Here is a 14,757-nt window from a genome sequence, read left to right as displayed (position 1 = left end):
AGCGTGTAGGATTTACTGGCATCTCGTGGTGAGGTTGCAGATTGCAACCAGCTGAATACCGATCATTTTCCAAACATGTACGTGAATCTACGGTGGCTGTGAAACATGCAAAAAACACGAAAGGTAGAAACATGTCGGTAAAATACGGCGGACTCCATGGGAGAGGACCTGCTTCCTCTGTGAGCTCATTCTCAGGTAACGACAACACAAGGATTATTATTTCCAGGTGATTACACACTATTGTATGAATATCATGTTGCATTTCTGCCAATAGATACCCTTAAATCTTACACACTGGACCTTTAAATGATAGTCATCACAAATAAAGAATGAAAAGTCAGTTACTGATGATAGGAATGTACATTTGTTCGTTTTTTGAAAAAAATGCATGACTCAGTGAGCTGGAAAGAAATCAGATTCCCAGATACTGTCCAGCAACTTCTTCCCAAAAACCACCTCCAGTCTTTCTAAGGATACCCATGAATCACTCAGGCTACTGAGCGGGAGAGCGCAGAAGAGGCTCGGATCCAAGCCGACGCTGCCTCTGCTAAGTGTATCTCGTAGTTTGGTGGCAAGTTTAAGACCCGCGCTTGAGAGCAAACGCAGCTTCATTCTATCCACTTGACCGTCTTTCAGCAAACAGCACACGACTGCGACTACAGCATCTGGTAAACATGAATTTGGCTGCACTTGTACCTTAAAAGCTTTTGGGCAGATGACAGCAGCTGTGTGTGTGCAGCAGACCTCTGTGGGTTCACAAGTGCATACAATATAGCTAAACCTAATCATTGTCAAAAATATGGATTTGATTAGACTTTAATCAACAAAGCTAATTTTTCTTATCCTGTTGAAGCACCAAAAAAGTATTCATAAAGTCATTTAAAACCGAAATACTGGAATGAGATTTTCCAAACAAAGAGGGCAAAAAACAAAACAAAACAAAAACGCTATGAACTAAAATAACCATAACATTGAAAAAAGTCTATAAAAACTACATCCACTGAATACAAATGTTCTAAAGCAAAGACATAAGTAGATGAGAAATTTGGCCTGGGTCGATCCCATTTGTTCCCACTTATTTTACCACATGATACTGACAGACGAGCGACTGCTAAACCTTCATTCGTAACTTCTCATCCTGCGTCCCCTCTCTACTTTTTACAAAGTTTACCCGCCTTCTTTTTTGGCTCGTAGGGCGTCCGAAGAATGCTCGGCGTCTCCTCCATGACGCGCACGAGCAGGTTATCGATGTAGTCTTCCAGCTCTCTGATGTGGGCGTCTTTCTTTTTCACCACTTCTTTCTGCTTGATGAGTTCCTGCACAACCTCTTCGAAGGATAAGTTGCTATAGGCGGCCACGCTTTCCTGTGTCACCTGGTATAAATGGAAAACGAGTAAATCCTCAATTCAATCCCAGCTGTTTATGAGGTTACAAATCACCATTTTTGCATAAACATTTCTTTTGTGAAAGTACACTAAATGGGGAAATGATCTGTCAGCATCTGATAACAGAGGCAAGACTAAGGAAAGCCTTTAAGTTCAGTCACAATGCAATAAGAAAATAGACTAATTACAAGTGTTGGCCTAACGTGATGTAAACTGTCATGAGTCTATCTCTTGTTCTCTGTTGCTAATAAAGGTTAACTGGGAGTTGCTAAGATGAGATTCTCAAGGGACTTTGCTCTGACATGTCAATGAATTCTATGGTGGAGGCTGTAATTCCAATAATGTGTGACAGTGCTTACAACAAATCAAGAGCAGTTTAACTGCTCTAATGGGACTTCACTTTGACACCACAGCAAGCAGCGAACAACCTGAGAAAGCATCAACAAGCATGATCTTTCTAACCAGACAGGTTGCAGGCAGAGAGTCTAACAAGCCTGTCAGAACGTAATAATAAAGATTTCCTGAAAAATGGAATCTGTGTTTAGAGGGGAAATGCCAGGCTGCATATTTCTGCAATTAAAGGTCAGGCTAATAAATACCAAAATAAGGATGCAACCCAAGCCCAGCTTTCCTCTTTGAGGACAACCTATTTGGACAGAGCAGTGTGGTACGGTATGTGCAGATCATATTGCGCGGGTACGAGAGGAGCTGTAATCGTTTTTAATGAGGGACCACTTTATCGCTTCAGTGCTGGGCATCCTCCCCCGAACGGATAGAGCAGCAAAGCCTTCACCCTGTTTAAAATACCACACTTATCAGCTTCCACTCCCATGCACCATTCAAGCCTCGACTGCTGGGGAAAGACAATGCAGAAAGACCTGGAGCGGGACTGCTTACCAGGTATCTTATCGCTTCTAACAGCATGGAGGCTACTGTGGGGCGACACAAACCAAAATGAAATATTTGCCACTGAGATTAAATGTCCAATGTAAGGAGGGTTTCAAGAACAGAGCCCGGTAACCTATTCCAGACACACAACGCAAAAAAAAAAAGGCATCTCACTGAAAGACACTGCACTTAAGCCATTTGAGAGGGAATAAGAGAACTGACTGCCATATGGAAGTGGATGTTGGTTACATGTGCACGTACACATGCTTGCTCTCTCTCCCTCTGCCTCCCTTTCTCTCACACTCTCACACTCTCTCTCACACACACACACACACACACACACACACACACACACACACACACTCACATAGCACAATAATCAGGAGCTTTGGTGGCTGGTGACAAAGGCCTGGAAATGACCATAAATTGGCAAAGTAATGATGACCATTTTTCTGCGATCAGTAGTGAGGAGAAGATAAGGCGGACACTTGGCATTCTCCAGTTGTGTCATTACAGTTTCTAATGAGCTCAGCTTTGAGAATCTAAAAGCTCAGTCCTTTGAAATCTCTCACTGCCCCCCCCCCCCCCCCCGTGTGTGGTTAATTAGGGCCTTGAAGCAGAGGAAATGGGAGCTACCATTTCTGTAAGGCACTGCGGCATGCACGGGGGCACATGTGTGGATACCGACAGCCCTCAACACCCACAAAGAAAGGTGAGGAAAGCCATTATCAGCGTTCTCCTTCTCATTTAGCCATCACTTTAACTACAGCTCCCTCATAATTACCAATTTTGCAGTGTAATAGTTGGCAAATTTTTTCAAATTGGAAATGCTAAATAATTTAAACTAACCACAAAATACAAAAGGTTAAAAATGGCATGTACAAATAATGTAATGATGATTAAGAAGAAAAACAGATGACATTTCTTTGCCGTTTCACAACAAAAACCTCCAATTACGGAGTAAGTGCAACACACCACTATGACTGACCTTACAGCCTGAAATTTCACACCACTTCAAATCATGACCAGATCAGACATGATGACCAGTGTGTGCAGCTGCTAATTAGTTGAATGGCACATCTGAATGTTCAGCGGCCTCAGAGATCAATGTCACCAGCTGCTATGTCAAATGAAACTTGGGACTTCTCAATTAAAAATCTGCATGATGTGACACAAGAAGTAATGACACAGTTACAACCGCTGGGGTCATTTCTCCCCTTTTCTAATCTCAGTCGCTGTCATGTAAAACTGACAATGTGCAACAATAACACCTCACGAATTGTGCTGTCTTTCTTACATTTTTCTTGCCATAGATGTCCTTCTTCTTCTGACCAAAGGTGATGTCTTCACTTCTCCCTGACTTTTTATCACTGCGAAGCAATCGAAAGGAAAGTTAGTAACCATATGAAGGTACTACAGTGAATACTATATATAGGGTATATTTATCACCATTCTATTAATACAGAGGTGTCCATACCCTGTGCTAATAAAGCAAATTGGGGTATTTATCGTGACTGACACAGTTTATCAAGGAGCACACTATTCATTATGGGATATTGTTGCCGCAGCTGTGAATAAGCTCATTAATAAATAATATACTTTGAACCATCTTTATGCATTCAAGCACCACATTATAAATGACCACTGAGCTACTGTATGACAAAGGCAGCAGTAAAGATGATGGACTAGTGCCTACAGAGATAAGTGTTTAATTGGGTGGTCTATCTCTGCGGAGGATCTCATTACTATAGCTCAGAGGGCTCCGTTATCAAGCCCAGGCTCTCTAAAGAGCCACTAATGACACCTTCCACTCTGATAAACCAGAACTTAGCCACAGTGCTCACACCAACTCTTTATGTAACACAGGAAAAAGATATAACCAGCTTAGTGGCAATGTTAAAAACAACATTATTTGACAACAGAATGAGGGAGAAAGGGGTCCATCACACAGTAGATTTCAATCAACAAGGTATTCCAAACTTTATGGGAATGTTGTAACTAATATCCTGTAGTACAGTGGCCGTCCCATGGCGCAGCAAGATCATGTTTGGGGATTATGACATGATTTAAGGAATACAATGAAAAACATTCAGTGGTGATATGCTGCACAGAATCACTGCTGCACAGGTGCTGAATGCAGATGTTAGCCACGTGGATGGAGGCTAAATATAAAGCAAGGAAGACAAAGATATTTCAGCGGAACATATTGGGAAGTTCGTGAAGTTTCTTAGTCACATGCATATTGCAAACTACGAACAACGAGTTAGAAGTCAGCAGTTGAGATTGTTAAAGCGAAACACCAAACCCTTCGTCTCATAAATGTTCATTCGTGTGAGATGTACAAATCAAAACAAAAGGCAATTTTAAATATGCTGCAGCATTTTTTGTACGTCTGTGTTAACCAGAGAGAGATGAGCATTTGCAGAAGTTGCTTCTTCAGAAGGAAGTATTCTGGATTTCTAAATTGGGCCAAAGGGGATAAATGAGGAACTGGAGTCTTCCAGTTTATATTTGTCCTCAAAGAAATAACATATCAGACAACAACTGGAAATTTAGTTGGATGGATGGGTGGATGTGTTGAAGTCTGCTGCCGACTGACTTTAAAATTAGACAGAGTTCCTCCTAAATATTAAGAGTAACATTATATGTTTTGTATTTGTGGTTATCTGTATCCACTAATAGTAATAATGGTATTGTGTTAAAAGCATTAAAACATTGTTTTATATACTTGGTACTTTTGGTGATTTACAGGTCACATGACTGAATAATGGACTGTTTATCTGGAAACTAGAAACAGCCCTAATGAAGGGAAGATAGCACAAAACGGTCTGCGGGAGGAATAAAGCATGGCGTGCAAGAACTGTGCGATGTATTTTCATTTGGAGAAACTGTACAAAGCAAACAAAACAGGCACTACCTGGTTTTGTAGCTCGAGCTGAATGGGTTAGTGTCTGCTTGTGAGTCTCCACTAAAGGGGTTTGGGGAACGCAAATCTCCAGAGCTGCCCGAACGCCCCCCGTTGCTGGTCTTGCGGCCTTCCTTCTTTCCCGTCACACGTTCCAGTAGGCTGACCTTCTCCTTTTTCTCCTTCCGCTCTGCCCGGTCCCACAGCTGTCCGTGCTCCCCCTCAAACGGGTTGCGGTTGCGTGGGAGCGTGGCATACTTCTGTGGCAGGGTGTCACTGATATCAGTGAAAGGGTCACTGTGTGCCTCACCGTCCTGGTAGCCTGGCACCTCGCTCTGGGAACGCCTGTGAGGGCCGCCTGCACTGCCTGGAAGAGAAACCAAAAGCAGTACGCGTATCAACTTAGGGGGTTGTTATTATGAAAAATATCGATTTACATATATATTTGATTTGTGATTATCTGTGACAGATGTAATCAGGGTGTTTGATGGTCAATACCAATCACTGATGGGATGTCACCAGAACAGGAACATTTGCTGTTTTCTCTTCATAAACACTTTCATGGAAACAAAGGAACTTGTGAAAATCACCACTTTTTTGTGGTGTTGACTGAGGTTATTTTCCAAGATGATCTTGTGGCTCTTCAAACTAATACCACACCACAAAAGAAAACATTTTCTCCTGAGCAGTAACGACAGCTCGTTATATTATTTATACCCTCCAAATCTGCCGTTCCATCCCTCCCACCTTCAGAACTCTGGATAGGTTCCCCTCCCCTGCATGCCAATCTGAATCATCACACAGACCCTTGTAAGATAAAGTCGAGATCATCATAATGTAACTGCCTCAGATAGCTGTGCATTTCAGATAGGACAGTGAAGATGGAGCGGGCAGCAAGTGGAGTAATAAGCCTATTTATTTGCCTTTCATAATTATTTGTACAATTAGAGACCGACTGTTAAATCAGTGAACTCTGACAGTCGCTGACTTCTTACCACTTCCCTCTGCAATATTTGCTGCTTCACCACAAAATGATCACATTGCATCTGTAGGGTCTAAAATGATTGTTAATTAAGACGTTGCCAGATACAGATTTTTAGCGGCTATTAAAGACATTTCAGTCCACCCCATCCTTTCGGTTATTCAGATGCCACACGATCCAAGACAGTACACTGTAAGTGAGCAACTGATAGCATGTCAGCTCGTAAACAGCAAAAAGCTCCGTTCTAAGCCAAAAACTGAGTAAAACAGCACTTTTTGTTATCATCAGTAACTTATATTGTGTTATGCTTAACATTTTGGGGACAAATGGGAGGTGCTGGTTAGCCACAGAGATCAATAAAGGTCATATATTGGTAGGAATTATCTCAATAATGATCCACACACACATAACAGTGTGTAACATTAAGTAACAAGTAAGTCACATTATAACACTGCTGTGACACTGTAGTGCTTGACAATGAGAGCTTTTATCCTTCATGCATAGCTGATATTTCTGACACCGGTCTCTTGCTTGTACTACTGTCTGCCGTCCTTGTAAATGAAAATGAGAGAAGTAAGCAATGACTCACTGATAAAAAGTGACTTCACAAAAAAAAATAAACAAAACAAAACTGGTGTTATTTCAAAATCTCTATCGAGTCCCTGCAGACGTGTGCCAAACAGCAATAAAAGTTTACCTGAAGTTCAGACGAAAAATTATTTATTTAACTGCCAAACATAACAATTATTGAAAGAAACCGATGCAACAAATCAGACAAAAGGCTCCTTACCACTCTCTTCTATGGAGTTCATGGAGTCCAGTTTGGGCCGAAAGTGGGTCCCGATGAGATCTGACATGGAATGGGCTGCTGAGAGTTTATGTGTCCCAGCGAGTAGTGGTCTCTTGACCTTTGCTTCAGGCTGGGGTCGTGGTTCTGGGACGACGGACTGACGGCTGGGCTCCGAGTCGCACATGGCAGAGCGAGGCAGGATGGCTGACGATGTGTCACAAAAGCCGCTGTCGTGTTTGCGACCCTTCATTTTGTCCTTCAGTTTGGAGAAGGGGGAGCGGGGCTTTTCCTTCATGGAGAGGTCAAACATGCTGGCCGTCATGTTGTTCCTCATAAACTGGATACTGACCTGGATGCGGCCCCGCTCTTTCTTCTTCTTCCCTGGCTTGGACTCCAAGGAATACCAGCTAAAACGAGAGTGGAGGAAGCTTAGTCTGAGCAAATTCAATGAGACAATTTCAATAAAAAAGGATGATTTATTAAAATCTTCTCAGTTAATTACACATAATTCAATATAACTCAGGAAGACAGGTACGCAAAGTCAGAGTGTGGTAGAAATCCTTACACTATCAAACAATATGACTAATGGAAAAAAAATAGCCACTAACTACTGAATGTACTCTACCTACTTCTTTGTGGACACCACAGAAGGGGCTAATTTGATCAGCGTAAGCCAAAGGGTACCCACAAACACGGGGGCTTAAATCGTTTGAACCTTCTTTTGACACGAAGGAGAATACAATTTATCATTCAGAGGATAAACATTATTCTTTGCACACTGAACATAAGAAATAGCCTGCTGCTGAATAATATAGACCATTTCAGGCTGTTTTTGGGCTCCTATTTGTTTAACATCTCTGCTTTTTCAACTGGAAGTAATGGGATTTATGCCTTCACTCTGAGCAAAATAAAGTGGCATTTGCACAAATCTGGTCTTTGTTCAGAAATGCAACGACAAGCAATTGGGAAATTGCAAAGCCACGTCGCAGGGCGACCCAGCAGTTCATACATGCTAATGAGACGTATCCTCTGTGTTATAGGGGTTGGGATAATGTCCTTTAGGAAACCAGCGTCAGGATGAAACAACATCAGTGAATGCATTCTGTCTGCTTTTGACACATTGATCTGTGGGTGTATTCTAAACAACAGTCACATCAATATATTGGTCTTTGTACTCGACCACCTCCATCACGGTGCAGTTTGATCAGTGTAATCAATTTTCACATATTTGTAAGAACGGATTTCCTATCACACGATTACTGATATTTCTTCCTGGATTTAAATGGGGATTTGTCACATCTCTTGAACTCCAGCATGAAAAAAAAAAAAAAAAATCAGTCAGTCAGTCATCAGTTAAATCCAAAAAAAGAGTTGGTATTGGCTTTTGAAAAACCGCAGCTGTTCAGCGCTATTCTAAACCATCTAGCTTGTGGCTCGGGAGCCCAGTCATGAAAGGCCTCGTCGGGTCCGATTCCCAGGCTGTGCGCCGTGCTCAGTCTGATCAGCAGCCACAGCATGCCGCTGCCGTGGGGCCGGGGCTGCACCTCACGTGTGTCTCAAGGCCAAGATAAACCTCCCTGTGCTTGGAACCACAATCCTCCCACTCGGGCCCAGACCGCTGGGAAACCCCTCACAATCAACAAACACAGGTGTGCGATAATTATGGGCTGGCTACTCAGATATCAAGACGGGCTTTCCTCCCCAATATGTCAGTTCAAAAACATCGCCGATAGGCCGCGGCGAACACAGACCCACTGTGGAGTGTGGATATAGTATCGAGGGTCCCAGCGTCATTGTCAAGTATGCCTGCAGTGTGGGATTAGGCCAACAAGCAACGTGAGCATATCCATTACAGAACCTCTGCTTAAAAAGTGCACAGCCTCGAGGTGCATCGTTCAGGCACCTAAAACAAATAAAACCCATGATTATAACATATTGCGATTCTCTCAACTGATGGGCAAAGAGGAAGTGTGCTAATGTCTTCCATGTTGAAATGTGCAGTGAGCTAATTAACACCAGATTCAGTTTGGTTATTCTGTTCCTGTTGGCTTCATGCAGAGTTTAAAAAAAAGTGCGTGTTGGACTTGTAAGAGTCGACACCCCCATGTTCAGCCAACTATTATACTTCAAGTTATGATGGTAGGTACACTACGTTTAAGACTAATTTCACAAGCCTTATCCCAGCATGCACTCGGCACAGGGCGGGTTAACAGTCTAGACAAGCCACCTGTTAATGAAAGAGCTGGTTCAGTTTGACACACACCCACTTTCAGCAACAAATACCTCAACAAGCACCAGTCAAAAGTTTGGACACACCTTCTTGTGCAATTGATTTTCTTTATTTCTATTATTTTCTACACTGTATACAAATACCGAAGACACCAAAACTGTGAAATAGCACAGGTGGAATTATGTGGCAAACGATAGACTACTGGCATTATTTTAATCACCTTGATGACGTAGTCGCCTCACAAAAACCATCAGATGCTACGATGAAACTGGCTCTGAGAACCAACCCAGGAAAGAAAGAGTTTTGGATGGTATCTGCAGGTGTGGTTCCCACTGTGAAGCATGGAGGAGGAGGTGTGATCGTTGGATGTGAAAATTCAAGGCAGAAACCAGCAGCACCGTCCACCACAGCATTCTGCAGCGACATGCCGTCTCATCTGGTTTGTACTTCATGGGACCATCGTTTGGTCTTCAACTGAACAACGATTAAAAAACACACCTCCAGGCTGTGTCAGGGCTATTTGACCAAGAAGGAAAGTGATGGAGCGCCACATCAGATGACCTGGCCTCTACAATCACCTGACTTGAACCCCGCTGAGATGGTTTGGGATGAGTTGGACGAAATATGAATATGAAACATATTTCGCTTTGTATGCATTGTTTGGTTTACTACATCATTCTACATATGTAATTTTATAATGTTGATGTCTTCAGTATTTATCTACAATGTAGAAAATACTAAAAAATAAAGAAAAAACATTGCATGGGAAGGTGTGTCCAGACAGACTGGTACTGTATATGCTTTTCAAAGGCTCCAACAGACTTGCATTTCTTTTGGGCTGAGGAAGGCATTCAGAGCGCTCAGACAAAAATTCCGACACGAAGAGTAAATGAACTCCACACAGAACATGCCAGCAGGCCCTTTGTTGTCACAGCCACCTTTGAAAACAACTGCATGTACAGGAGTGACTAACTAGACATGTTTGGCCAGCTCCACTAGTTTCAATTAGGCCAACTGGTGCTCACCATGTCAGTGATTAAGCTAAAAATAATCTCGCAACAATGTAGGTCAATTCAGTGCAAAGCCTCAAACAATAGAGGGTCGATAAAATGGAAAGATTCAGCCAATCTGTGGTCACTGAGCACACATGTATTACCTCAACTGTGATAGTCGTGTTAGTTTACAATTGAAGATGCAACAATCTGGTGTCTCTGTCACACCAGTTCACCTATTAGGCCACAAACAATTGAATTTATGCTCTTTAAATTAAAGCAGATCTATCTAGTAAAATGTATTTGAAAAACAAGTACATAAAGTGAATAAAGGACAATGCCGTGGTACTTAAATCATGTGGTGTAAAGGAGTTAGGTCATAAACCTAATTGAGAACAGAGAATATAACACACAAAACACAACACATTGCCATTAGGTGTAGCCTAACATGGCACTAACACATGTAGAAAATGTGACAAATAACAACTAATTTAGCCCATGCTGTAATCCACTTATGACTGGAACAGTTCTGCAAATATTTTCCACCTCATTCCTCAACCAACAGCACACTGATGCATGACTGTGAGTTGTAAAGTACTTGAATGCTATAAAAGTATCACACAGAAAAGAGCTCAAGTACTGATGCTCCACATGCAACCCAAGGCTGAACTCACTTTAGTGGCATCCAAATACAACAGAGACATCCCAGTGCCCAGTATGCAAAATCCTAATTATTGAAGAAAAAAAAATGCGAAAGATCATTAGGTTTGTATATTTTAGTTTTTCCTGCATCAATTGTTCCATCATTCACATGTTAATCAGAAAATTGACCCAAGTATTCTCTACGAATCATTGCACAATCTAGTCTGTGTAATATTATGAAGTAATGGCATTGTAAGGACTGTAGAAACAACAGATGGGTGATTAATGGTAGCACACGCTGCCTTCATCATTCAAAGGAAGTACATTGCCAAAACATCTCCAATAAATAAGAGCAAAAATTCCTGTCAAGAATTTTGCAGCAGACTGAATTATCTGAATTACTGCTGCAGCAGAACAGTAAAACAGTGATAAATGCTTATCCCTGCAGAGCAAAAGCAAAGCTAATTACATAGTAGTTCATTTAATGAACTACTCTGACTTGCTGTGAGATCATGTGGCTTGAGGTGACATCTTGGACTTTACTGCTGCATTATGTGATACTTACTCAGTTTTCTTTCGCTCCTTGTTATCAAAGATTTCATTCAGGTTGATGGACCTCTGACCCAGGAACTTGTCGATCCCAACCAAGGACCGATGCATCACGATAAGGCAGAGTTCATACACTTCTGGGTTGCCTTCCAAAAGTAAACCAGGTAACTCAAAAGAGGCTTCTTCTCTCCAGACAGGGTTTAGTGTTTTCTCCGCCACTGATGTTGAGTACTTTTCTTTGCCCAGCTGGATGATAGTGTAGGCATCATTGGTGCCATTTTTGCCCTTGGGCTGTAAACCGGTTGCTTGAAGAACAGTGGCTTGGACATGGGTTGGAAACCACTTTTGAGACTGCTCGCCCAGTGACATGGTCAGCACTGGTTATCAGCTGAAAGCCATTCAAAACAAACTAAATGATAATCTGTGTGGTTCGTGTTTTTAGTGAGTGTGATGTGCAAAAAGCAACAAACATGGTTCACTATAGTTTGTTGTCCATGTCAGTGTGGTTTATGTGCCTACAGGAGCAATCATTACAAGCAATGACAAGTCTGACAAACTCAGCAAGCCTCATCTTCTGTCAAATCACAGATGTCCAAGCCACTGGTGAGTCATCTGAAATAAAAAAAAAACAACACAGAAAGAAACAGAATAGCATCAGTATCTTTCCCAGAACCATGACATGACTCATGCGGGTGCTGATAAAACGCTGATCAGCCAGCTGATGATTACAGCCAGCTATGATGGCAGTCACTTGCACCAACATGAGATTTTTTAACTTATCAGAGGAAATATCAAGATTTAAACATAAATTAGATTTTGCAATATGATTTTGTGCATATCTATAAACATGGCTCCTGAAACTGGAGTATCAAGACTGAAACTAATGATCTCATCCAGTGACACATTTTGGTGTTGGTGTACTGTCATTGAATTACTGACTCAGAGGGATGATGGCATGGTTGATTCATATATTTCTTCCAAATTAATAAAAGCAAGAAGAAGAAGAAGAAGAAGAAGAAGAAGAAGAAGAAGAAGAAGAAGAGCTGATTGTCATCTCTTGATGATTGTAAAATCACCTTAGCTGGTGTCAAGCTGCTTATGAGCATCTCCAGGGTTTATTTATAGGTGACTCATATCTGAAGTATGAGTGTCTGCTGTTCAACTTGGAGAGAAACTGGGTTTAATTCATATATTATATATACATATATACATATGATTGAACTGACATAGCCACGTGAATTGCATTGGGGTGGAATTTGCCTTTGAGTGAGCATCTTTCCACAGGTTTGTCATAAGGACCTGAGCAGTCATTTAACTGACTGCTGACTGGTCTACTCATTCTTTCCAGCAGCTTTGAACACGGCGAAGCAACATTAACTTAAAAGGTTTACGTGAAGTTTTGCTATTGTTATATTCTGTAAGGCTTCAGGATAACGTTAGCTATATGCGGCTAGCTACTGAGCTAACAAGCACACACAGCATCACACACATACACACACACACAGCTGCTTACCTCGGTGTCATTTCCGTCGACACTAGAATGACATTCAGCACCAGGCAGCGGCTTCACGGATACATTCATGCGATGGTTTCTGGGGCAAATGCCAGCTAATTTTAGTGGTTGCTGCGGCTGTTGTTGCTTTCCATTGCTGCTCACTGCTTTCGGCCAGCGGTGAGCTTTACTTCCTACTCTGACGTCACTTCCACATCACCCCGATGAAACGCTTTTAAATAAAGAGGTGGTCGCACGCGCTGACGCACGCACGCTCGCACGCTGCAAACTGTGGGTACAGAGGATTTGAAATGTAGATAAGAAACCCAATCTATGTTAACCTAAAAACTGATTAAGAATACAAAGAAAGAAAGAAAGAAAGAAAGAAAGAAAGAAAGAAAGAAAGAACAATTGATGTATGTTACTATCGGTGTTGAGTTGTGGGTATACTGTACAGGTAAGCAGTAAGCTAGCTGCATAAATAACTTTAGCTAACACGCTGTCCTCCGTAATATACGGTCATGTATGTGCTTTTGTGTGTGCGCGTGAGTGGGCGTGTGCTCGTGGGTGCACTGTTTGAGAGAGGTAAATCATACAAACATGGGAAGTGCTTTTGTCTCATGAGTGGGACAAGGAGGTGCAGATAAGGGGTTCACTTGAATGAACACAGACATGCTTGTCACCCCACTTGACAAGTGCATCTTAACCAAACACACCTGCCTATGTCGGCTTTATCGTTCTGCCACAACCAGTGCAGTATGTACACACGGTGCTGGCCTCAGACTCCGGCTGGGCCATCCATCAAACTGAGATTATTGCACTTATCTAGAGCACATCTCTGAATGAAATGCGAAGGCTTATAGTGAAATATTAGGCTGTGCAAAAATGCGAGTCAGATAGCATTTAATTCATTTCAGGATCTCGCCCTCGTGTTTTGCAGTAACTGTTGGTATAAACATTAGGTGAGTAATTACAGAACAATGCTGCTTTGCAGTTATATAAAGATTCAGATGTGGCAAAATGAAGGCTATTTGTAACACAGGTAGTGTTAGAAAATGGCTATTTAGCTCATCTAAAATGAATTGGCCGAGTAAAAACCTGTTTTCACCTGACAAGTAATGAGTATTTCAGCCAAATAAATTATAATTATAAGGAAAAAGTACACTTACACATACAGCACGTTGTTAAATGTTAATTAAAGTCACACATTCTTCTGGTTTAAATTTCACAATAAAATGCAAACATTCATGTTCTTTATTATGTATTTTTTTGCATCAATGGGATGAAGTACCTGAAGAACATATTGATTTTGCAATGTAAAATCACAAGGGGCAAAGGATTTTATCTTGATTACCAAGCCCTGCTAGAATTTACAAATATAGTTTTGTGTTTGTGTTCACACAAAGTTTGGCTGTACAGCACGAGTTTGTAATGACTGATTCAAATTAGAATTACAAGAAAGCATTTTGATTACGTGATTGGCTCTTGCTCTTGAGTGCATTGTGGCCAGCAGCAAGTCCATTGAGTTTTATGTACTATTGAAGGCAGGATCTGATAAAGCTTCCCAGCCTAACAATGGAATATGCGGAACATAAGTGTTCACACTGTGCAGCTCCTGGTTGACCTCCACGTGTGATTTATCCAGTCCCATCACCGCTCACATTCCTTTTCAGGAATATTTTATTATCTGTTCTGGTTAGCAGTGTCAGGTTGAGCTGAATGAAATAACTACCTGAGGCATGCATACACCACCAGGGTCATGACACTGTTCCTTAATTTGACAATAAGTCAAACACTTTCACATATTACCCCCTATAGGAATATAATAGCACTGTACGACTCCTTTGTGAGGTGAAACATGAAAGAAGCTGCATTCCAGCATCACCTGTATCCTTTTATTAC

The 14,757-nt window shown here is 41.6% G+C and overlaps 1 protein-coding gene across 1 annotated transcript; it reads right to left on the bottom strand.

Moving 5' to 3' along the window:
- Window positions 1-1,024: 1,024 nt before the first annotated feature.
- Window positions 1,025-13,056, bottom strand: rab11fip2 (RAB11 family interacting protein 2 (class I)). The gene is made up of 6 exons (XM_076743367.1): window positions 12,877-13,056; window positions 11,380-11,975; window positions 6,951-7,357; window positions 5,191-5,545; window positions 3,571-3,643; window positions 1,025-1,373 (listed from the first exon to the last, which is right to left on the bottom strand). Exons 2-6 carry the CDS (start codon window positions 11,730-11,732, stop codon window positions 1,152-1,154), a joined length of 1,410 nt encoding a protein of 469 aa, XP_076599482.1. The 5' UTR covers window positions 11,733-11,975; window positions 12,877-13,056; the 3' UTR covers window positions 1,025-1,151.
- Between the last annotated feature and the right edge of the window lie 1,701 nt (window positions 13,057-14,757).

Source organism: Chaetodon auriga, chromosome 11, assembly GCF_051107435.1.
Source record: "Chaetodon auriga isolate fChaAug3 chromosome 11, fChaAug3.hap1, whole genome shotgun sequence".
NCBI lineage: Eukaryota > Metazoa > Chordata > Actinopteri > Chaetodontiformes > Chaetodontidae > Chaetodon > Chaetodon auriga.
The sequence above is the reverse complement of the archived record's forward strand: the minus strand, read 5'-3'. Positions and strand labels throughout refer to the sequence as shown.